General features: G+C 35.7%; 1 protein-coding gene across 1 annotated transcript in view; it reads right to left on the bottom strand.

Annotated features, from left to right (window-relative positions):
* Positions 1-26,960, bottom strand: part of FSTL5 (follistatin like 5) — a 302,163-nt gene that overhangs the window by 203,183 nt on the left and 72,020 nt on the right. Inside the window, exon 3 of the mRNA XM_021396567.1 lies at positions 12,419-12,452. Coding sequence (XP_021252242.1) covers positions 12,419-12,452 — 34 coding nt within the window. The remainder of the gene's footprint in view (positions 1-12,418; positions 12,453-26,960) is intronic.

The raw sequence follows: 26,960 nt of genomic DNA on the forward strand, positions 1-26,960 counted from the left end.
TCTCTAGAGATGCAAGGATAGGAAGAAATGGCATTTGAAACTGACTGCTTATAAGTGGGCACATAAAAACACTCATTTTTTTCTTAATGAGTCAGGAAAGAGGATCGTAACAGGTCACACGCCTGAATGTCTGGCAGTCAGTACATCCAGCTCATTTGTTAGAATATACAAATGTACGAAAACCTTCCTGTTTTGAAGAGCACTGCTCCCAACTCAGCGTATACAGTCACATGGATAGTTGCTTTTTGAATGGCTCACTTTACCAAGAAACTTAAAAAAAAAAGACAGTGACAGTGCCACTCCTTGCTGTGAATAGTTGGGAGCCTAAATTTACTCTTCAATTCTCCACTAAATTGCAAAGAACCACAAATCTAAAACAAGAAAAAAAAAAAATCTATCTATGGCTTAGTACTAACATTTTGTGTGTTTATTTCTGTGAACATATATATATTTCTATTAAGTTTGCTCTTATGTATTTATATGGAAGCATATTGAACAGCTTTAGAAAGACAGTTAAGGAATACAAATGTTTTTATAGTACTGTATGACTTCTGCCAATTCTATTTCATGATTTGTACAACTCTGCATGCTGCTTTTATTTTGAGATATCAATGATAATTATAAATAGTAACAAGATTTTTCAGTGTTTCTGGGGAAAGAAGGTCAGGTTACTGCTAATTAGATCAGAGTGCAAGCTGCATAAACGATCCTTTGGGCACAGAAATTATGATACCAGAAAATTTTAGTGGATTTTTTCCCCCATTTGTAGTTCATTTTTAGTGTGCAATTATCCTTAAAGCTACAAAAACACAGCTTTCACATTTTATGAGGAAGAATCCATGTGTGCTAATTAGAATGTCAGTGGCACTTATAAGACAAAAGGGATTTTTGTATGCTTTTCTATTTACTGAAATTCTTTATTCTTCCCTTCCTCGTGAGAGCCTTCATTTAATCAGTTCTATGCAGAATTTTACAAAGCTAAGGAAAATGCCTGCTTTAACGTTCTGAGATTTATTTATTTTTGAATCATAATAAAACTTTTTCTTAAATTCCTATTCAAGCAATGCCATCATTGATTTTATGGTGTTTCACGAGAATTAAAATATCAAAATTTAACTGATTACCAGTGTGCCATCATTCACAATTATGTGTGTGTTCTTCGTGTCTAATTTGAGAGTAATTTGAACCTTATTAATGCAAGTTTTTGTACTGAGCCCTGGCCAGTATAGTAATCTAAGCCCATGTTTAGTCTCAGTCTGGACAGGAAGCCAAATGCAGAAAACAAAAAAACAGTTTTTAACTAGTGTATAGCCCAGATAACTAGATTTTATACACTACAAAGTCCAGCAAGCATGAAGAAGATAAATCATCCTACCATATCATTTTTGGGTGTTTGTTTATAGAACAGTATTTAGAATGTAATAATTTTTTGTCAAATCTCTTAGATTACTTAACCAGGACTTTTTTAGCCAAGAGGTTACCTTTTAACTCACCAGAAGAGCTGTAATGACAAAAATCTGTGCCAGGCTGGAGACACTAATAAACAGGTTTTTGATCTATTTCTGAAGCCTGAATAGCCAAATACCACAGTGGGAGGGCCATGGAGAATGACAATTTCTTATTACTTTCTGCGATACTATATGTTCTTCTTTCAGTACTTGAGCAACATAAAATTTGGAAAGGCTTACTCTTAACTTAGCTTCCTCTTATCCCATAAAGTCCATCCCTCCTTGGACGGCAAAACTGAAAGTTGTGTGCTATTACTAAAAATAAAAATAAAAATAAAAACAAACAAAAAAACACCTAGAAGTGAGGTGAAATAATTGATCTCTAAAAGCTTTGGAGCTTCAAAGGAATATTCTATCCTTGGATATGCAGCAGAGGTTGTGTATCAAAGCCCTGCACATGAGAAAACGAGATAGCCTGTTCTCTCCTGAGAACACAGCTTACTTTCTGCATAATCAAAGATATGAATGGCTAGTATGAAAAACTAGGAAAAGGCCCATGAAAGGGGGCAGAGTTGGAAAAGAAGCATGTCACTTTCAGTTTTCTATTCTGTTAGGAAAACAAGATAAGTTCTTGAATTTTCACATATAGAATATTGTATGATCACTGCGGTAGCCATTCTCTATTATTTCAAGACTGAATTTCATATGAAACATGAACATTCATGTATACAGTATGTCAGATGATGTTTAAATATTGTCACGTGTAGCACTTGCTATTATTTTGCTCCCTCTGCTAGGAATAACTTCCTTGATAACATTATGAAGAAATACAGCCTTTTAGGTCACGCTGCTTACTCAAGTCATCAAACAATTGATTTTCTTCTTTGTTATTTCAAAATTATAACCTTGATTATCACAAAGTTATTCTAGTTCCTTCAAATTTGTACCAACACATTTCATGTCATAGAATGAGAGAATTGCTCAGGTTGGAAAAGACCTTCAAGATCATCAAGTCCAACCGCAACCCAACCATACTGCAACAACAGTATACAACATACTCTAACAACCCACCACTAAATCACGTCCCTGAGCACCACATCCAGATGAGTTTTAAATACATTCAGGCATGGTGACTTAACCACCTCCCTGGGGAGCCTATTCCAGTGCTTAACAACCCTTTCTGTAAAGAAGTTCATCTTCACTATAAACTTGAAAATCATTCAATTCTTTCAGCAATATACACAGATCTATAACTTAGTGATTCCACCAGTAATTTCATGCTAGGATGGTAGATTCCTTCTTGGCATGTTGTGACTTCTGATTATTTACATGGATTAAAAACAACAAACACAATTTTTATTTCTAATGCTGTTGTTGTTGTTGACAATATCTAACTCTATTTACATTTTAACAAACTTTTAAAAAGTGTACTTTCAAAAATGCCTATAATTTGGATGATTAAGATAGAAAGCTGGACAGAAAAGGGAAAAGGATACATTCATTTCTTATATATGTATGCAACTGAATAATCAGAGAGGTTTTCCATCTTTTTGTACTAAGAGATCAAATAGCTACAATGTAATGCACAAAAAAAGTACAATACATTTTAGTTTGACTAGAGATAATAACATTTTAAGCTATAAACAACCAGTGTTTTAATTAAATTACACTTTAAGTAATTAAACTGATTCTAGTTTTATTCAATGGAATATTTACAGCTAGCCAACACCTACGTGGTCCAAAAAGTGTATCTTCACAGGATACAGTTGCCTCATTTAAAGCCCATTAGTGTTGCTTTGTATTGAAATTATTTTCTTAAGAAGTTGCGCATAAATGAGGACCAGTTCCAGTGCAAATTTTCTGGGGAAAAGAATGGCTGTCTACCCGGCAACATGCTTTAGTTTAGAAAAATAAAAATTAAAATGAACACACTAGAACTGTTTTAAGTACTGAATTGGGAATATTTCTGTAATATTAAGAGTTGCATTAATTTGTGTAATGCCCATGGGATTCTGCTTATTCATATATCAGGGTACTAGATCATTAGCATAGTATCAGATAGGCAGACAGATATCTGTACTAACTTTTTTTCCTGAAGATGCTTATGTTCTTCACAGCAGGAATAATGGTAGAGAATCATTTTTCGTATTTCTACTCTGTAGACAAAACAGCAGGAAACTGTTGCTGTTTATCTGGGAAAAAAACACTATTTCTTTTAATAAAAATCTTGAAAATGCTTCTGAATCAAGAGAATGGGAAAAAGGGAAAAAAACAAAGGACAAAGTTACATTAGGTCATGTCAGAATAGATTTTGAGTGGTTATATTTCAAGCCTAGGGCACTTTAGTTTACACCTATGAATTAGGTTTTCGGGCACTTGTGGAGCTTTTTACATTTTAAGGAAAGAAAATTAAAAGGAATTTATCAAAGAAACCTACATTTATATTTGTAAATTGCAAAAACAGGAAGACATTTGATCAACAGCAATCTCTGGTTGGGATCTTCTCAGAATAGGGTCTAATAATTACCCACATTTAAACCACTAGTTAAAATAGATGCATTCATTCCTTGCGAATCCTCCTTAGAAACATTAGACTTCTAAGCGTAATCAAAAGAGGCAGCTGGGTCCACCCTTTATGATAATGTGCCATGCAGCTTTATTAATCTGACCTTTGGAAATAAATGAGAAATTTAATACTGCCCCACCATAATTGTTAGTGGCAGGCATTTTAGCAGTCTTTAATTTGCACTTCACTTTAATATCTGCTTTCAGTTATGATGTAAATGTTAACAGGATCTGACACTGCTAATCATGTTCCTGTGTCTGAAGCAATGGCAAAAGAGTGTGTTTGGAGTAAACTGGGATGTGACCTTAACAGATAATGAAATGCATCAACCCTGGCTATGCAAAGAGTAAAACAAAAAAATGAATGCTGTAATTGTTTCAATTGGCATCTGAGTAACATACAGGGCTGCAATTACTGAGTAGGCCTGAGGATGTGGGGGAGTAGAAATCATATTCGCCAGACTCATATTTCAAGGTTACATGAGTTCTGACTGCCATTTCAACTGACTGCAAGAGATATATGATACAAGAAAACATTATCCAAATATAATCAATAGCATTCTAAAGCATTCACAACAAAAGCAAAAAGTAATTCTGTTTTTCAGATTGTATGAGTAAGAAAATTTCTTCTGCATAACACAAATCTGTTGTTCTTTTCTGTACAGGTGTTCTTAAAGGTTTTATGGCTTATAAACAGCACAGAAAAACAATCTGCAAGTCTTGTTGATAGCTATCAAACTTGTGTTGTAAGCATGCAATAGAAAAGTAACACAGTACTTGAATTCAAACAAACAAGCCAAAAAAAAGGAAACCCAGCTACTTACAGGTATCTACTGTAGAACAACATAAATTAAATAGTTTATTTCTGAAAGATCAGTATGTATGATCTATCTTTTGAATGTTCTGTACTCCTCTCATAATTCACTTTTTGTTTTAGGACAATCATTCCTAGCTTTTAAACGCACCTATATGAACAGTCCAATAGAAAATTGTATTTATTGTTTTTTATTTTAAGTCTACATCTAAAAACGGATGCTTACAAAGCTTTTAAAGACCTACGTTGATTTTTAGAAGGATCTTTATCTTTTTCAGCGATATAAATATCAGGCCTTTTTTCTTCCTATGGAAAAACTGTATCTTAGAAGACTATTTTAGATCAGCTTATACTAAGTGTACACCAACCAAAGGATTATGTAGTAGAAGAATAACAACAAATAATAAAGTCTGCATTCCCTAAAGTGAAACCATTGACTCTTTAACTATTACATTTATACTTACTTACAAAAAAATGTAATAATTTCTAATGTAACTGCATTCCAATAGTTTCTAATGTTCAGTATTCTTTTTGAAAACCCATTCTAATTTTTTTTCAGTTGGTAAGATACGAAGATTATTGTATTTCAACATTCAGCAACACTAACCTTACATTGCTCTTGCTCTGGTTCTACAGCTTCCAGTCAGAACAATCACCTTCTACATCACAAGTACTATGAAACAACTTGCCCCTGCTCGCTATTACATATCAAAGTTAACTGAGGTACCTGTGGTGCAGGTACAAAGCCAGGAGAGCTCAAAGTTTCACATGCAACAGCCTCTTTAACATCCTCAGAATTCTATTGCTTGTGTAGTCAAATGAGTATTTGTTACATATGAGCAATTTGACATACATCCCCTGCAAACACTGCTCTAATGTTTTTATTATTAAGAGTATAAAATCCAAGAATACTTCCTCATTGTACCACTTTCTCTTTGAATTTAGTGCAGGTCTTCAGTGCTCAAGAGCTACTTCAAAGTCCTTCAGAAGCCATTTTGGTTCCTGTGCTTCTTTCAAGGAGAAGGAAGAAAAGCAAGGGTAATATTTTTTGAAAACAAACGTACTTCAGAGTATTTCTTTTTTGAAGATGGCGGTTAAAGACATAAAAGAACCCTAATATATGAAATTATGTAGCTTTTAGCAAAAATGTGTGACTTACAAACTCAGTACCAGTAATAATTAAAAGAGACAAACTTAGAGAAAGTAATGTTCTCTGTTTCATTTTTTTCTTCAGCCTACACTAGAAGAGCATAAAAACTCTCTAAAACATTTGCAACAGCATTCAAACCAAATAGTAGCTACTTTCATGTGGGAATTATAAATACTGTAAGATTTAAGGGAAAAAAAAATTCAGACTGTTAATCAAAATGTACTTCCATCAAAAATAATTTGTGGGTTACGTAGCATTATAATTCAGCCCATGAATATATTTAAATAAGCAAAACTGTTAACATTTGTTCTTCAAGTGACTTCTCTAAAACTAGTAGAGTTCTATAAGGAAGGATTCTGTGCTCTATTGACTATTCAAGAATTTTTTCTTTTATTTTTCCTTCCTGGTGTTGAATCCCTTCTCTGCTTTATCTGTTTAAGGGAAGTTTTTGCGCACTACAGAAAGAAACTTTACGAATACTCCTGTGCCTATTATCTTCCGTCAACTTCTGAAGGTCTACTTTGAAATAGATTTCGCTAATTAAGAAAATGTAACCTAAACTTAAGATGGACATGGATGAATTAAGAAAAAAAAGAGACAGCTACCAATGTCCCGCATTAGCTCTACATTACTACTACAAACAGATAAAACCAGTATATCTGCTGTTAGTATAGATATTTCATTTTGCAGAATTATTTCCTGAAATCTCTATCCCTCTGAATTTTTTCCTCCTGAATAGTACATGTGAAAAGAAAAATAAACCTAAATGCTCATTTTTCTCCCCAAAGATAATCAAAATTATAAAAAATTTCTTTGTATGTTTAATTCCTAAAATATTTAAAGGATTTCAGGATATGTCTAACCCTCAAGTAGCTCTAGCCTATGGGCAGAAATAATGAATATATGCATTCAAGAAAAATTACAGGCATCTTGTTATTCCAATTCATTTCTCAACAGACAGGGACAACTTTTTAATGTGGCTTAAAACAATTTTTCAGACTTATTCTAGCTATTTGGTTTTCTAGTTATCTTTTCAATACAAGCTCTTGTCAGGGCAAAAGACTTAAAAATTTGTAGCCAACCAATGCAAAGTTAATAGCTCCTTAGTTGAACTGTGGACATTATACGTACTGTAATCAGTTAACAAATTCTACATGATGTTACTCAACCCTAGATGATACCACACTCAGTAAACAGCACTGTCTGCTAGTTGTTGTAACACCATGAACTAGAAAAGTAAATGGAAATTTTTTTGAATGGGAAAATTGAGCTGCATTTCTTATGGCAATTCTTAACAGACTGAAGGGATGAGAATTTGAGCTGACTGGGCACTGGAGGAGAATGGAGTAGGATGAAGGGGTCAGTATTAGCTACAATGAGTTCAGAGAATCCTCAAACCACCTCTTATAAGTTTATTCATTCAGCTAAGTCGGAATGTAACGATAAAGAAAACATTAGGAAAATGATATTTAGTAGCTGCATTCCAATGTGAAGAACACTCTTAGACATACATTTACTAACTTGACTGCTGTTACATATACTCTCTAAAATGCTATAAATTTTTATGATATGTTCAGGTCTACCAGAAAAGGATTACTGCACTGTAACAAATGAAAACATGAATCAATTCTGTCCAGTAGGACTGCAGTTCAGATTCTAACCATATTCACATAACACCAGTCTGTTGAAATATGAATTTAGAATCATGTGGTCAAGCAGACATAATGAGTCATTGGATACATACATTACAAAAAGTAATAAAGTGGATTGTTTTCCATAGTTAATCAGTTTTACATGGCGTAAGATTCTGATGCCATATATTCTCATCAGGCTATACACAGGTCTCTTCTACATCAAAAGCAAAACCAGACTGCCACATTGCAGGATAGACATGACAGGATAGACAGTTTGCTCACCCACTGACATGTGAAAGTATCTTGAGTTATGTTCTCACTCTAAAAATTTGCTGATGTAATTAAGGCTTTACTGACTCCATCCCTTAAATCTTTCTATTTTGAGCACTATTAAGCTTTTTCCTCCGTCCTTCTTGTCTAATGTTTATCTGGGTTTCAAAAAAGACTACAGTACTAATCTGGAAACCCAGAAAAAGCCATAAGTGTGTGCAGGTGTGTTGTGTTACCTTTTAAAGAGCAAAATGAAAGTAAGATGGGAAAGCAATGCCCACATGGTTACATGCCCACATGGTTCTTTATTGTTTGGTAGTAAAGATCATAAAAGATACACACATTTGTTAACATCTGAAAAGCCTGGCAATATGTTCATAATAATAGAGTATTAAATTGTTTTCAGCCAATCAGTGAGTCAATAATGATTTCATACTCATATTATTAAGGTAAGCATAAAATTAGAAGGATTTAATATAACTGAAAGCCTGGGTTATAATTGTGGTCAGTCAATACTCTCCTGTTCAGTTTTGGATGGCAATGATGTTCAAAACTCAGATCAATAACAGCTAGCAAAAATTTAAACAGCATTCTGCACAAGTAGCCCTGAAAGCACAGCTAAAACGAAGTACAACTATATAAGTTAATATCGTTGGAATCATTTACATACATATGTCATAGAATCATAAGGTCTGGGTCGGAATCATAGGTCTGGGCTGGAAGGGACCTTAAAGATCACATAGTTCCAGCCTCTCCACCACGATCATTTGAAATGTTATTATGATCATGTGTTTGTTTGCCAGATCTTTACTGGAGCAATTTATATACCTTTCAGTAACTGTTCTTGAAGTTGCTAAAATGAATAGGCAAAGATAGACAAGTTGTGTCAGGTATCATATCACTGCACAATATTACAAAAATGATGACCATATTCTCAGTCTAACTTCAGATCTGTTTTGGAGGTTTTTGTCTAGGTAGATTTTCAGTGGTTTTGTTGTTGCAGCATGGTTTGGGGATTTTTTTTTTATATACATATATTACACAGTGCTTTGCTATACTGAAGTTAATACATAGTTCTTAAAGAAAACAAACAAAACATTGCTGTACCATAATTCAAACTAATGGAGACCAAATTTGGCTACTGATCATCCAAACCATTACCAGTTAACTGAATTATTTTTTGACAGTGTACTGTAAATGTGACTCCATGCTTTCTCTTAAAAATGATTGAGATGCCTTTGAAGTTTGGAAAAAAAAAATGATGTGTCATTAGTCAACTTTGATTCTTAGAAAGAGAAGCTTTCCAGAATAATGATGTTGGAAATGATTTCTACATTAAAGTTTGTAATATACTGTGTTAAAAGTACTTAAAATTCTCAAAAGTTCAGCATAAGCTAGGAATATGATTCTGCACACTGCTTATGTACACGTTTGCTGATATTGCCAGATGTATTCTCTATTCATCTTGAAAATATCTATTTTATCATCCACTATGGGTGTGGAATAAAATGATATTGATTTGTGTGCAGGAGTTAAGTTTGGAGAAGAGAGGTAAGGAAGGCCAAATTCTGACTCCCAACCAGCAAGGTGATTGTTTGCCCTGCTACTTCTTTCAAGTTAAAGACATGTTTTTGGAAAACCAAATTAGTAATTAAAATACTTTTATTATTTACTAGCATATCCTAAATAAACAAGCATGATCTAAGTATTCAAAATTTGAAAGCATAAGCAGGTTATACAAAACACTCTTTATAGCTAAACTTCATGGGTTTATGTAAACATATGTTAAGTTTACATAGATAAAATTAAAAATATATAAAAATTCATATACTGTAAAATATTATATTTCATATTCTTACAAGGTTTTTGTAAGAATCGTTTTCAGATTTTAGCACTCTGCCTTGTTCAAACTATTGTTATTGAACAGAAGGCTTGTGTTTTATACTGGTGATAACCATTTTCACACAGAGAAAACTCTCAGAAGTATAAGGAAGTCTGTCATCACACAATGAAATTGTAAAATATCTGTGTTGTGTTACTTTATGTAAAAGCTGTGTTTCTTTTTTTCTTAAACAGTATACAGAATCTTCTATCATATGTAACATTAAGAAAAAGAATATCACAGATCAGAGAGAGATAAGACTAGTGTCAGAGCAGGGCACATTTGAGTACTGGCTTCTATTTTGGTGTGAATGATTTAGTGGTTGACAGCAGAAGTAACAGATGGGAAAAACAATTGGGTCAGAAAAATGTCAAGACAAAAACCAAGCACCACAAAAATAATAACAGCATCATTAGTAAAACAGAAATAAGATTTATTTTACTTTATCTATTGCTTTAAAATAAGTAGGCGTTTATAATATAAGGAACACATGGAATTATGCCCATTACTAATATCTCAAGCCTTGAATTCTGCTGCAATATCCTTATCTTATAAAAAATAATCCAAAGCAGTATCGAATAACAACTAGATACTGGAACACAGATATCAGTGGAAGTTATAAGGCACACCAGAGCCTCCAGAGTTTCATTTGGCTAGCTTGTTTAACATGAGCTGCAACTGTCCTCCAAATTAAGATGACAACATTAAATTTCAAAGTTTCAGAAGATTTAATGATCTGCAGAAAACATGTTGTCCCTTTACTGCATACAGTAGCTGCAAAAAGAAGAGAGCGTAAGGCAAACACTTGCAACCTATAATTGGGAACCTGCTTTAGCAAGGGGTTGGACTAGATGATCTCCAGAGGTCCCTTCTAGCCCTCACAATTCTGTAATTCTGTACGTGAAAAAGTGTAATCATTTTTCTAAAGACTGCCCTGTGTGCCTATGAATACTTGGTAACTCTTCCAGACCACTGAAATCCTCCAAGTTCAATTGTCAGCTTAGGCTGTGTGCACAGCAAGCAGAAAGTTCAGCTGATTAAAACTTTACTCAAGAGATGTTACAGATATAATCACAACAAATTTTGTGCATCTGAGTACGAAACTCACTGCCTGTTGGGAGATGATGAACATCTCCCTTAAAGTAGTTTGATACTTTGCTTTGGCTGTAGTCGCTAGCAACATTGTGAAATGTTTATTTGATTAGTTAACAGCTAATTAATATGATGAGCACTCCTAACTAGCTCACTAGTTGGTTCTTGCTTTTAACTGCTCCTCCCTGCATAATGACCACGCACCCAGCTAGAGTTCGGGAGGGAAATAATCAAACACCATGATATGACTTCGTAATCACAAGTGTCCATAAAAATGTCACATTTCAGTACCTTTCTTTGTAAGTAGAGACTTAAAGCTTGCAATTTCTTAAAATTTAAGTTAACTAATCTCTCATTTCTGTGATCTAATCTGAATTTTCATGATATTTTCATGTAACTTGTGTTAAATCATAAAGTTAGGTTTTTGAACAATACATCATGGGTACACTCAAAACATCTCAAGACAATTCACCCTATTATTTCAGAAAAGAAAACTTAGTTCAGACATTATTTGAAGATTTCTTTCTGGTTTATCACACTGTGAACATTCTTCAAAAGAAGGACTTACGGTCCTTCAGATGATGTAAATTATATCATCAAGAAAAACAACTGTACTGACAACTCCACATAATCATCAGGTTTGGCTTGCCTTTAGATGCGGATGTGTAGCCTTAGTGTGAAGGAAAACAAGGAAATGGAGATTAATGAATAATGTGATGTATACATCAGTGAATTAAGAACAGCTAATACAGGTGATACAATTACATATTGCTTTCTGATGTAATAAAAGACATACGTTAGTTTGTCACTTAACTCTCTCATGCACCTTTAGTATTCTTTTCTTTTCTACCCTCCCTTTGTTTTCCTCTTCAAAGCACCTCATAACCTACCTCTACAAGCACCTACAATATCAAGACAACATTCTCTGCCTGTGATGGAAATTTGACCTTTCATTATTTGCAAAACAAACTTTTAACAAAGAGATTTGGGTGTTCTCTCTCTTAGCAGACGTTATACTAGAAAGACAGGTGATAGCCACTGTCCAGGTTTTGGAACTTTCTATTTTATTGAAGGCTGCTTCTTTAACCCAGGTACTCTATTTTGTGTAGTCCACAAAATAAGGTTTAATGAAAGTATAAAAAGACTTATGCAAAAAACACAGGTGACTACTTTTGCAAGACATCCTACTAAGGATGTGATTCATTTGCAAACAAATTTTAATCACATCCAATTAGAAATGTACAGAATAGAAAGCTAAAGTGACTGTACCGATGTTTTATTAAAGTATAGCAAGCTTCCACAGTCTAGTTCACAAACATAGTAAGAAGATGCAGTAAATCCCATATAGAATATAGAGACAAACAAGGCTGACTGCTATCAGTTAACCAACGATAGTACCTTAGATTATGTACATTTTATCCCACCTCCCTGTATATATTTTTGCCATTTCAAATATCAAAAACACTTAACAATCATATATATGTTTCGTTATGACTAAAAATGAATGTTCAACTTTTTTATAGTTACAAGAATCATAACATTTTGAGAACAGTCACCACTTACCTTTACTTCTTGAACTCTCCTGATTCTTTTCCTGCTGCAATTAAAAGTAGAAAAAATGCATTATTTTAAGTAATAGTTATCACATAAATCATAGACACACAGAATCAAAAGAACTTAAGAGTCTAGTTCATCCTCCTTCCTGTTCTATCAGCTATACTACAGAAAGATTACTATACTGCCTGTTTTTAAAATCCCCTAGTATTTTTCACAATTACAGTGATTGAGCACTGGAACACACTACCCAGAGAGGTCATGCAGTCTCTGTCACACTACATCTGTCTTGGGAGATATTCAAAATTCAGCTGGCTAAGACCCTTTGCAACGTAATATTATTTTGAAATACAACCTGCCTTAATCAACTGGTTGAACTACGTAAGCACCGAGGTGACCATAAGCCTAAATGATTCCAGGAGCTGAGGAGGGGTGTCTAGAACCCTGGGAGCAGAGCTTAACTGTTCTCAGAATTAGAAAGTTTCACACCACCTGACAAAATGGCTCCAGAACACTGACAGGAAAAATGTCTGCCAGCCTGGGAAATGCAGTCCTGGCAATTCAGCCTCCAGCCTAGTGAATCAGCAAGGGAACCAAGGACATCCCTGAAGTACATCTGGACACCAGAGATGTCCTGAAGGTACCACTGGTAATGACAAAACAAGAATCAGAGGAAAAACTTATCACCTGAGAAGGTGAAAAATAGCTTGGGAAAGAGGAAATTCATCATAGCCTGGGTTGAAAAGGACCTCAAAGATCATCTAGTCTCAACACCCCTGTTGAGTGTAGCGTTGCCAACCACTAGACCAGGTTGCCCAGAGCCACGTCCAGTCTGGCCTTCAACACCTCCAGGGACGGGGCATCCAAAACCTCCTTGGGCAACCTGTTCCAGTGCGTCACCACCCTCTGAGTGAAAAACTTCCTCCTAATATCTAACCTAAATCTCCCCTGTCTCAGTTTAAAACCATTCCCCCTTGTCCTATAGCTCTCCATCCTTGTGAACAATCGTTCCACCTCCTGTTTATACGCTTCCTTCAAATATTGAAAGGACACAATGAGGTCTCCCCAAAGCCTTCTCTTCTCCAAACTAAGCAAGCCCAGTTCCCTCAACCTTTCCTCATAGGAGAGGTGCTCCAGTCCTCTGATCATCTTAGTCGCCCTCCTCTGAACTCATTCCAAGAGCTCCACATCTTTCTTGTGCTGGGGCCCCCAGGCCTGGATGCAGTACAACAGATGGGGCCTCACAAGAGCCAAGTAGAGGGGGACCACCACCTCCCTCTCCCTGCTGGCCACTCCTTTTAATGCAGCCCGGAACATAGCTGGCCTTCTGGGCTGCCAGCGCACACTGCTGGCTCATGTCCAGCTTCTCATCCACCAGGACCCTGTGGAAATTGTGGTGGAAATTGGCCTGAAAAAGTTGGTATTGATGTGAGAAAGTTTTGTTTAAAAGAAAAGAAAATGAGATGTAATCACCTATTGGATATCTTAAGAAGAAGACCAATAATAACAGCAGCTATTGGTTTCCTGAAGTGATCACAGAATCATTAAAATTGGAAAAGAACTCTAAGATCATCCCATTCGATCATCCACCTACTGCCAATATTGTCCACTAAACCACATCCCTCAGCACTACATCCACACGATTCTTGAACATCTCCAGTGACGGTGACTCCACCACCTTCCTGGGCAGCCTGTTTCAATACATGACCACTCTTTCGGAGAATAAGTTCTTCCTAATATCCAACCTGAATCTCCACTGGCACAACTTGAGGGCATTCCTTCTCATCCTCTCTCTGTTACTTGAGAGAAGAGACCAACACCAGCCTTGCCACAACCTCCTTTCAAGGAGTTCCAGAGAGCTTGTAGTAGAGATACAGAGGTGTCCTATACTGTTTTATGTCTCAGTGCTATAAAAAGGGTCTGATTTTGACCCAAACTGGAGAAGCTTCTTGTGCTACACATGCTCCTATTATTTTTTTTCACCCCAGACAGATGTGCAGCATCACAGAATTGACCCAGTGTTCCAGTGAAACTTCCATCTGCAATGCTCCGTACTCTGTGAGGCAGATCACTTTCGAAGTGAGGCTCTCCCCTTTACTTTGGTGCCTTTCTGGGCCTATCTCTAGAGGTGTCTCTGAAATCACTTTTAAATTCTGTGAGATCAGTCCCTCTGAGACTGGTTTTCTTAATAAGACTTCTTTGAGTCTACTGTGGCCTAGACCACCCTACTAGGATTGGTTTGATACATTTGGTACTGGTGATTTTATGAATATGTGTAAATGCACATAACAGGTATAATACAGACATGTATAAACTATCATATTTCCTGTTATTTTATCAGTAAGTTTGGAATCTGTAAGTATATTCATTGCTGTAGTATTTTGACAGGTTGGTTGAACCTATAGCTCTAATCTATATTTGCTGCTATATTACTTATTTTACTATGTCTAAACGCCTTCCTACTATCTCTAATTGCTGCTATTACTAATTAGTATTATTTCCTCAACTTCTACAACAGATACATTTATTTTAAATTTACAATAAATTTAATTAACAATTAAATACATTTTATTTTAAAATTTATTTTAAATATTTGAACAGAACAAGGAGACATTAGTTTTGCTATTACTGCAATTTCTAAGTAGTATCTTTAACATTACATAACCTATTCGTAACAAACTGAATGTACTGATTACAATCCAGGCCTAATTGCCTTATTATATTTAATCTATAAGCTCCAAGGATTTGTTATTATGGTGCATGTATCAGCTTCACTGCATCTTAAGCATGCCCACGTATGTGTGAAACTATGGAAAGACATGAATAACTGCACCAATATATATGTCCTTCTGGACTGCGCAATCTCTTTTCTGAATTGGTAAATATTAAGTTTTTGTTATTTTTTCCCCCAATTACTAAGCAAATAATTTCAAGGTAAGATTTATTACCTACCTTTGTCCAACTAATAGAGAAAAATATAAACTGAAACTAATTTTCTGCACTCTCATAGCTGTTTAAAATCTGTTGAGGAGATCACAAACTATTCAAAAAGGATAAAGTTGTAATCAAAAATGCAAGAGGATTTTATAATTCACAGGGACATAGAAATATGTAGCCACCATTAAACTGAACAGTGAGGCAATCTAACTTCCTTTTGTAAAACAATGTGGCAACGTTCCCTTCAACCCAATCCTGCAAATCTACCTCAATGTGCATTCTTCTTTTTCTCCTATTGTTTCAAAACAACAAAGTGGGTCAAAATCTTGCACCTATATGGAACACACATCTTCAAAACACTCCCCATCTACATGAAACATATTGGTCAGATTCGGGAAGAGAAAGAGAAGAGAAAAAGAAGAGAAAGAGAAGGAAAACCCACACATACTTCTGTTTTTATTGACTATAAAATGTGATGTACCTGATTTTAAAGCTTTTTCACAAACATGCCTAATGTTTCCCAAATACAATAAATGGTATTCCCTGATTACAGTCTAAATTTCCAAGCCAATCTAAAGTGCTGATTCTCATGTCATTCCAGGTTTAGCATTGCTTAACTCCTTTGACATTTCTTTTTAATCTCCGGTCAGCATTTGGTTAAAGCAATACAGGCAGTACTTTCTTTTTGTCTTCACAAAGGAGAATATTTTCATTTTCTCTCTCTTTAGAGGTCAGAGAGCGAAGCACAGACTTTGCTCTAACAAGCCAGCAGAACTCAGAGGAATCTTATTCTTGTTCAGCAAGATGGACTTACTAAAAAAGGAAAAAAATATGGCAAGAAGTCGGAACTGAGTTATGTTAGCATTAAGATGCTGCAGTATATAAGCTCAGGGGACACTTTGTCATCCCACAAGCCTGACCAGTCTAATTTACACTTCTTCCATTCTTTTAGTTTGTAATTAGAAAGAATGGGATGTTTTTTTTCCAACAAAGCTGCAAAGCCTGTATCTGCTGCTTAGACTACAATAAGCAGATTCCAAAAGTTAATCCAAGCACTGATTACAAAAACAGACTAGCCTTGCAGGAAAGCAATCCTAAAAATCTTGACTTCAAAGAAGAAGAGAAAAAATAAGAAAAATAGGAGAAAGAGTGCAGCAAGTTGGGCAAAGCTGGAAGGTGAAAACAAAAACTATTTGGGTGAAATTTTAAAATGAAGAAAATTGTTGGGTTTTTTTTGTGAATTCTTTTAAGATTTATGTGACTCCTTAAAAAAAAAAATCTAGGAAAGAAAAATAAATTCTAGGAAAGAATGCATTAGCCAAAAATGTCTTTCATTTTCTTTAAATGTCCTATTTTATTTATCATCATAATTTTTATTTCAGCTGGAGACTCTTGAGCAGCATCGCATGGCTTCATTTTCTCAAAAGACTCCATCTACAAAGACAGCCTTTGACGGCAGATCACAGAACAGCCCTGGTGCAACGCACCTTCTGCTAGCGAGACCTCAGCAGCAGCAAAGCACATACAGACAGAAGGAGAAGTCTGTAAGCCTGAAGTTACTTTGAGGTTAACCAGTGATTAGAGTGGGTAGAGCATCCCTGAATTGCAAAATGAACCCTCTGGTTAGGAAAGACCAGCTGTCATAACAGCCTCTGCCACTGAAAACACAGCAAAGGAAGTACTGAAGTAAAACTTACACTGAAGGTGCTTAAGATATAGATCTCTCTTCATTGTTATTAAAAGATATAAGAATATGGATTAATATATATGCAAATCCACTAAGAATCAATGATTTATGTTATTGAATAAATGTTATAAGACCCTATAACTTGGGAAATAAAGGTTCGACGTTCACGGAACTCTTCCCGGTTGAAAGGAAAAACATAGGAGAGGTAAACAATCATCAATTCTCACTTGCATTTTTGCTACATGCTAGGGAGTTGACGCTAGTTGGCCTTAAAATTAAAAAATTGCTCCCTGTATCCCATTAGTAGTGCATTTCAGCACTGAGGGCAGTGATGTGAAAGACAAGCCATGTTCCTGACAGCCATGCAAAGCTCTCACGTCACAAACTGCAGAGCATCTCAATCACCTCAGCCACACAAATGTGCTAATGGTGGTGACTGCGCTGAAAAATAGTGTTCTGTATCTGAGAATTTGCTGTATCAAATACTGCTATTGAGTTATTTGTTCCTGTTACAGTTTCTATCAGTACAAGGCATTACTATGGAAATGAAGAATGAACAATGTATTTAGTATTCAAGTAATACCAGAATGATTACATGAACCACAGTTTTATATTATGATCTACTGTTACAAGTCATCTGTAAGTAGAACAGTACAGAAGCCTTTCTTATGCTTCCAACAAACTGAATACCATGCAAACTTTTCAAAGTACAGTGAATGAAAGCTGAAAAACGAACAACTTTTCTGCTGTGTTTGTGAACTAAAAAGATTACAGATGGATGGCCCCACAAATTGCTATTCTGGCAAATCATAAGTTATAAGCTACATGCAATATATATCAAACCAGACTCTGTTAAAGAAAAGTCTCTTAAGAAGATACAGAAATGCTCTAGAAAAAAAAAAAAAGTAAAAAAAAAAAAAGTGCCTTTTCTTGTGCTATTTTCTCTTTGTCTCAAAACATGATTAACATCAGTTTCTCCTAAAACATCCTGAGATTTTGACAGTGAACAATGGCACTGATCAGAGATGATATTCTGTAAATTATTTTGCCACTGTGTCAAATTTTATTTCAAAAACAGCCTTGAAGTTAGCAACAGGGGAGCAGAATAGGACAGTCAAAGGAACTTTAAACGTACAGTTATTCAAGAGAAGGTAAAAAGACCAGAGTTGATCTGTACAGGTAGATAATATTGTGGAACTAACAGAATCCCCTAGACCACTTTTGAAACTGTAGTTTCTTAGCTCCATTTAGGTACATATGGTGTTCATTCTGCTTGTTTTTCCCTTTCTGAAAGAAGAGTTGATATTAATAAGCCACAGTTGTTGCACATAGCAGGAAATTGAATTCCAGTTAATTCTGTGTTCTTAAAAACCAAACTTCCATTGCATCCAGAGCCTCACTCATCTGCCTGAGACATCTGCATAGGATTTAGGTGTGTGTCAGAGCACATAAGTGATAAAGTAGAGGAGACTTGTATGCTGTTTTGCGAAACTCAAAGTCCTCTTTTTCCCTATTGGCTGTATTTAAAAAATAACCGATTAATTAATGGAATTCTTAAGCAAATTGCAAGTTAGTCTAAAACATATGGTAGATCATCCTTGATAGGAGACAATTAAAATAATCTAATAAATATAAGGCACTAATTACAGAAAACTCTGAGGAAAGCGGAAGCACAAATCTAATGCTTGATTAACATTTTATAATGAAAATGTATCACTAGTCATATCATAAAACCTAGTTAAAATGCAGAAAAATACTGTTGTGTTCATTATCTTTAATGGCAATCCTGCCATGGACGTACTTTTCTTCTATATATTACTCTTTCTTATTTTTTTTTTAAAGCATTAAAGGAATAATTGCTTTTTAAATAAAGTATTTCAGAGGGAAGTGTTACTAAGATAATAGTTTTTTACTGTATTCCTATAACATATGCAAGCTAAGGTAGTTGAACAACAAATACACATTAGCTAATATTAATACAATGAGTTTAATTACAAGAAATTACAAGAAATTTGATTTATACGCCACAGGATCTATTTTTGGGGGGACGAAATAATAGCACAGTCACAGAAAGCAGAGAGCAAGTGTGCACAGAGCACCACAATTCAGTAGGCAGCTCTCTTTTTCAGAAATACAACAGAACTATAGTTTCCAGTTCTTAGCAGGATGACTTCATATCTTGTTCTCTGATGACATGCCAGATCTGTCTTAAATTCTAAGCAGTTTCATAGCACGTGAGAGTAAAACTTACTTAAAAAAAAAATTCTACTAATTTCAAATGTAGTGTTGGTTCTTCTTATAATGCTTGAATCATTAAAATACTTAGGGCAAGGTTTAAGTAGTGGAAGAGGTACAGAGCGTTGAAACACGTACAGAATACTACAAGCCCACATCCAGGCACCTTCTGGAGATCTCCAAAGAGGAGACTCCACAGCCTCTCCTGGCAGCCTATGCCAGGGCTTCATCACCTGCACAGCACAGAAGTGCTTGCCAATGTTCAGACACCTTATTGTCCAGTTTGTGTCTGTAGCCTCTTGTCAATACGCACCACGTTAAAGAGCCTGGCTCAGGTCCCTTTTACTCTCCCTTCAGGTATTTATAAATAGTAATAGATAATCCTTGAGCTCCCTCTTCTCCAGGTTGAACAGTCCCAATTCTTTCAGCCTCTCCTCACAGGAAAGTGCTCTTGTCTCCATTTGTGGAACATTATATACAATATATATACACAAATACAATTAGACTTATCTTCCTTAATAAAAGATAATAGTATTTACTGTATATATTCATTTTGGTATTATCTAAGGATGCTCCAGATTTGCAAAAACAAAGAGGGAGAGAGATCTCCAAGACGCAATATTTTAGCATACTGAATTGTCACTGGAAATTCTAAGGGCCAGTATGAGTATTGCATTATCTTCTCCCACATGTGAGTTCCTAAAACTCCAGGTACTCTCACAATTACTGAAAAGTATTATAATTCCTTACACTATAGTGCTATTTTTCCCCTCAAAAACCCACGCAGATGGATTTTAGCTGTACAATTCCCGTTGACATTAATGGGAGTAATTTGCCTAAAACCTCTACTCATTTTTTAAAATCTCATAGATGGTTTTTAAGTGTAATTTTCTAAAGTGTAATTTTCTAAAAATGGCATAATGCATGTTGCATTTTATTATTCAGCCTGTCTGAGGCTCATTCAGATCTTATCTTTCCTCTTTGCAAAATTTTGCCTAGATAAAAGAATATCTGCAGAGAGAATGACAATTAGAGAGTATAGACACATCAGTGTCAACATCAATTACTTTCTCACAATCCAGGAACGCAAGTAATATTTAGTCTGTGTTAGGACATAATTTGGGGTAAGAATTGTAGTCTATCTACCAGTATTGATTAAAACCAATGTGTTGAGAATTTTCTAATAATAATACATTGTTTCTACTATTCACTTTGCAAGGGCAGATAAGGAAGTGTTGCAAAGGAAAAGAGAGGTTCATGATATGAATATTAATCAGCTGCATCTGCCCTTTTGTAAAACATTCAACTATATATTTTAGGAATATATTCATTTTACCAGAGACCTAATGAAAGGTTATACTGTATTACCCATTTAGGAAACTAGAACACAGAATTAAGATCGTATTTTGTCTACTGAATCTTCGAAATTTCCAAGTTAGCTCAGTATCTCACTGTTGCATTTCAACTTCTTTTTCAAAAATCAGTCATAAAGTTGAGCTATATATGCTACACTTGTATCAACAATAAATCATCATCAGTGAAGCAGGCAATGAATTGTAAAGCTTTTCACTATTTTCTCTTGGGTTAAGTGTCTAAAGCAAGTAGCTTTAAATAAAAAATAAGCAGAGAGCTGCAATAACAACACATAAAACATCTAAAGTTCTGATGTAATTAATGAGAATATTTTTATAGATCCTTTAAAAAAAAACATAGTAAAACAACTATTTAACTTCCCTGATTCCAACCTATTACTGATACTTGGATAAACAAACAGACTGAATACGTTCTATTAAATAACGTAATAATAAAACCTAACAGTTTTTCCGTGAACCACTCTAGAGAACGGAAGATTCTGCTGACGTCTCAAAAAAGTATTAGACTGCACATCACCTTAGAAATTACAATTATAGGTTTTTTATTCAAGGTTGTGTACCCATAATTATAGGTTATGCCTTAAACAAATGGCAGATGAATTTGTTTTGGTTTGTTTTCATGGGAAGAGGAGAAGTACAAGGAGTAAAATTAACATTTCAAATTAGTATTTTGCTAATATATTCTTATTTGGAGAACTCAAGTGCAAAAAAAAAGTTATTTGATAGAATAAACATTAAACAAATGTGATTAATAGCACGCAATGCTTAAAGAGATATTTAATGCTGCTCTACTTAGTTCAGGAAGCATGAGCAGTTTGCACTGATATTTTACAAGCCACATTAAATGCCAACTCGGAAATACCAAAGAGCTAGAAAGACAGTTCAACTGAAACACTCATCTCTTGCTCATTTCTCATGTCACTTTCAAACAGTAACAATTTTTTAGTTATTAAAGTTTGGGAGTTGACAGGGAGATATTTATTTAAAATTTGATATTTAAATCTCTAATCTTCTATGTTCTTAAAAGCATTTAGGCGTAGCCATATCAATGCCTAACAAGCAGCAAATCTTTTCATTAAGGCCTCATTACACTCTCCACTGTCTCTGCACTTCAGGCCCAAAGAAAGCTACCAAAACCATCTACGTTTTTAAGGGGCATGCAAACATCCGCTCCTTTATTAGAAAGACAAATAAAACCAGCGTGGGTTGTGTTTGTTTGCTTGTTTGAAAATCAAATCTGGATCTGAAAGACATCAAATGCTCGTAATTCTCGGTTGAAGGGAATTGAGCACAGCAACAGACGTAATGTTCATCTGATGAGATTTATCCCAGAAGAAGTTACGAGAAACAAACAGAATGCCCTAAACTCAGATTATCTACGCAATGCCAACAGTAACTATAAAAGAGTAAAAATGACATGTCACAGAATCACAGAACATCACAAGTTGAAGGGGACCCACAAGGATCACCAAGTCCACCTCCCGGCTCCACACAGGACTGCCCCAGGACTGCCCCAAATCCTTCCCTCTGATGGTTTGTTTTTTTTTGATCAACAACGTGCATCTTTACTTACTCATTTCTTAGGCATCCCTCAATTCCTTAAATACCACCAACTTCTCATTCTCATAGGGGCTCCCTTGTGAGTACAAGAGTGTAAGCCCCTGCTACAGCTGCTCTGACTGGCATGGGTCCCCTCTGTCCTTGTTAAGCTGGGGGGGGGTCAGAAATTGCAGACTTTAGGCAGTATGCTGAACTGGAAGCATCTCATGGTAAATAGATGCTACATTATTGTTAACACAAGTCAATTAAGTTAGAAGTCAATAAGACTGTTTTTACTGTTATTTTGTTTTGTGAATAATGGGGTTAAATCTCAGGCTGAGTAAAGGAAAGATTGCTGGAAAAGAAGACTAAATCAAGTTTACTTAAACCATATACCAAAGCATATACTTGTGCTTCTTACCATGTTTCCTCTGAATATCTTCCAAATGAAAACATTAAAGCTGATCTGGAAAATAAATGCTGGAGCAGTATCTTATATTGTAACAAGTACTCTTACTGCTTGTTAATGACAGCGATGTTTCCCAAGAAGGGCAGATAGACTGCCTAACCTGAATTTCTCAACAGCTTGAGATCAGAACAGTCCACACTACAAAAGCAAAATAAAAAGTCTTGGTATCGTTTCATCAAACATGGTTTTATCCAAATTATTGCAGATACGTTCTAAGGCTGCAAGTCATGTTCTCAGAAAAATTATCACTGTTCAAAGCCACTACAATGCTTAAATTGATTAAATATCTAGATCTGAAAATATAACTAGGGGAATAGTTTTCTGTGGGGTTTTATTATTGCATGGCTTTTATCAAATGACTTAGAAAAACACAGGTTTCTGAACTATACTTTGAGTAATGATGGATGTAAAATAATAATGGTAAATATAATTATTATTGTTAAGTATTTATACATTAATAAATGGCTTTACATATTTATATCTGCCAGCATAAGCCAATCTACTTTAAGTTAGAAAACTGTCTAGACCATTCCAGTGACAGGAGAATGATTGTGCTATAATGGTGTCTACCTTGACTCTTCTAGAATACTGGATATCACTATAAAAAAAGCACAAAAGACAAGTATTTACAGGCTGGAACTAGAAAAATTTGATAAAGTACTTCAGAGGAAAGCGGAATCTTTGAAAGGATGTTTTACTATGTTATGTCATTGATTAATCCTTTGAGCATACAAATAAAAAGAGAGGAGAGGGGCTGTACAATAAAATATACTCAAGCCAGAACCTTTTGTGACACTTTTTATGAGATCTCAGTAAAGCTTTTTAGTATACAGCAATTATTCTTTCCTTAACTCAACTTTCATTCTCTGCATTGATTCAGCAATCCTGAATCAATATAGCTACATGGAGGATTCCAGATGACCAGGAAAATGTTTCTCCATTTTATCATTACTTATGGCCTAATATAGCCATAGTCAAGCTCATCCTTTGATCATAACAATTTCTGCCATCTATGGAGGTGGTCTGAATGAATTAGGGTGGTGCTGAATTTATTATCTTCAATACGGGCAGGCACTCAAAAAATTGGCTTTATTTATGAACTGAGATCTTGCAAACATTTCTCAAGTTATTATTCAGATCAGGTTCATATCCAATTTGTAATCAAATTCCAAATCCATCATCAAACAGTTTTCAAAGACTCACTATGGAAGCATTTCTACAACTTTGACTGTCATTTTTCTGGAGTGCTTTACAACACATTTCACATTCAGTGACACAGAATCCTACTGCTAGTGAGAAAAACAAGTAAAAACCACAATGTTAAGATGCAATATAATAGAATATTCCTGTTGAATGTTAAGAAGTATGACAAGAGTTACAGAAGTTTGGAGTGGGGCAAAAGGACAGCTAATATTATTCAAGGTGAACTGAAGACAAAAGAGTGAAAGCGTCATGAAGTTTCAAGATCTGAGATAATAATACTTGTATTCACTAAGACTGCAAGAAAGAGAAATAGACTAAGAACAAAATCCAACCATTTTCAAATGAATTTGAAGCACTTGCTAGCTGGAGTACACAATTATCTCAAGGTGCTGTTTGTTTGGTTTTGTCCTGAAAATGAAATCCATAATTGAAAATAAGCTTACTTGTAGAGGTACAGGACAAATTAACCTGTGAAGAAAGAAGTGCTAAGCCAGACCAGTTACTTAAGCATTTTCCTAGTGCTGAAAGCGACAGTTTTTTCTGAACTATTTTTCCATCACAAAAAGTAAAGGACTGAAAGTAAGTCTTTGGGATATTTTGATATACAGATATTGCAAATGTATGACAGATGTAAAGTCTATCATTTGGTCAACCGGGCCGGAGCCCGCTTAAAATGACCAAATAAATATTGCACCTTAATTTTATATCGGAGTCTAATGTAATTAATAGTTTTCTTATGAAAGCATTTTTGCTATCCGTCATTGCTATGCTTACTCAATTAAGAATATAATGCTGTACAGATGTAAACTGGTATTTAAAATAAATGTTTAAAGTACATAATTCCTCTACGAACAGAATTCAACTAGCTAATTAGAATCAGAAAAGTCAAAGAGGAACCATAAACTAAGTAAGTTGATAATTATTCAGTTTACAAAATGAGGCAGTGGTACATTCCAGTTTTCCTGCGCACCATTGAAGCTTATGGCACTTGTCAGTGTTATATACTATGTTCATAATTATTTATTATTTTTATATTGATTTTGCATATGCCTTTTCATGTTATAAGCACTGTGCATCTTACACGGTGTGACTTCCATTTTAATGAACAAAGATGATAGAGATTAATAAAGATGATACAAGTCTACATGTATCGTCATCTAGGTTATTAAAATAGTTATTAAACTCTTGGGGAAAAATGAGAAGAAACAGCAGAAAAGAACAAAATACAAAGTTTGGCTGACAGAAAAAAAATTATGATGTTAAATTACATACAGTTTAGTTTATAATAAAAAGATTAAGAGTTGGCAAGGAAGGCACAGAAAAGAGCCGGACCTCTTAAATTTATCTCTAGCTACATCCACTTTCAGTATCTGGCCTCCTGGATCTTAGAAATTCAAGTGGTACAAATTTGAGCAGGAGCAAGGCATCTCAATTTTTATGCACAACAAATCTCTTCAAGCTTTCTGTTTCTACTGTGACAGGAATTTGTGATGATGATTTAACGTGGTAATAGAATAAGCAAACATACAGTCATTGAGAATATGAATTTGTAGCTGATATCAGCAGCAACAGCAGCTGATATCAGATACAGATTGTGTTTGTACCAATTTCCCAAACATCATTGCCTTATCTAGTCAGAGTCTATCTGGAACTCTTCTTCCTGGACAGCAATATAATGAGGCCAACTTCAGTAGTGTGGTGTTAAGGCTAATTACATCACTGTCATATACCGCTACTTTTTATTTCATTCTTTGCTTCCATGTTGACACTTCAAATTAAAAAGGCAATGTTAATTAAAATCTAGGTGATGCATATGGGTCTCATCATCCCTGAAAACAATGAGTTGAGATTAATTGCTTCCACAACGGTCATCTTCGTATCAGGAACACACAAGGAAACTGCAGCAGGAGAGTACAATGGTAAAGATGTACCTTCTCTCCCTTGCTAACCCCAGAGACTTCTTGACTAAAAGCTTACAGCTAGAAGTTGCTCATGAGTTAGCAATGGAAGGAAGCATCAGCATACAGCTAAGAGAAAGAACTTCGCACTTGCTTTAATACCAGCCTTCAACATCCCTTTTTCCCCTCTCAAGGAAAGACAGATTGGAAGAAGCAATGTAGAAGATAAGACTGCTGACAGAAGCCCGAAACTTATCAAAAATGACTTCAGGGGACTAGGGTGGTTAGTTCAGGGAATAGGAGTACAGGTGGTATTTTCTTCTATCCCTTCATTGACAGAGAAGGACACTGAAAGGGGCAGGAGAACCCATCTCATAAACACATGGCTGAGAGGTGCAAACGCAAGAATTTTGGGCTCTTTGATCACAGGGCGGTTTACTCACCACCAGGCCTGAGGTCTGCTGATGGGTCTGTCCTGTCTCAAGGGGGAAATGCATCCTTGCCCAGGAGCTGGCAGGGCTTATACAGAGGGCTTTAAACTAGAGAGGAAGTGGAAGGGGATAAAACCAGCCCTGCAGGAGGTGTGCCTAGGCGGGCATCGGGATTAGGGGTGAGGCAAGGGGCTCAGCTGAAGTGAGTCTATGCCAATGCCCGCAGCATGAGCAACAAACAGGAGGAGCTGGAAGCCTTCGTGCGGCAGGCAAACCATGACTTAGCTGCTGTTATGGAAACATGGTGGGATTGCTCCCATGACTGGAGTGCCGCGATGGATGGCTACAAGCTCCTCAGAAAGGATAGGCAAGGAAGGAGGGGTGGTGGCGTGGCTCTCTATGTTAGAGACTGTTTTGATGTTATCGAACTTGCAACTGGGGAAGACAACATTGAATCTCTATGGGTTAAGATCAAAGGAAAGGCTGACAAGGCAGACATACTGGTGGGGGTCTGTTATAGACCGCCTAACCAGGATGAAGAGGCAGATGAGGCATTCTATAAACAGCTGGCTGAAGTTGCGCAATCGCCAGCCGTTGTCCTCATGGGGAGACATCAACTTCCCTGATATATGCTGGGAATACAACACGGCGCAGAAGAAGCAGTCTAGGAGGTTTCTAGAGTGTATGGAAGATAACTTCCTTCTGCAGCTGGTGAGAGAACCTAGCAGGGGAGGTGCCCTGCTAGACCTGCTGTTTACAAACAGGGAAGGTCTGGTGGG

Source organism: Numida meleagris, chromosome 4, assembly GCF_002078875.1.
Source record: "Numida meleagris isolate 19003 breed g44 Domestic line chromosome 4, NumMel1.0, whole genome shotgun sequence".
Taxonomy (NCBI): Eukaryota; Metazoa; Chordata; class Aves; order Galliformes; family Numididae; genus Numida; species Numida meleagris.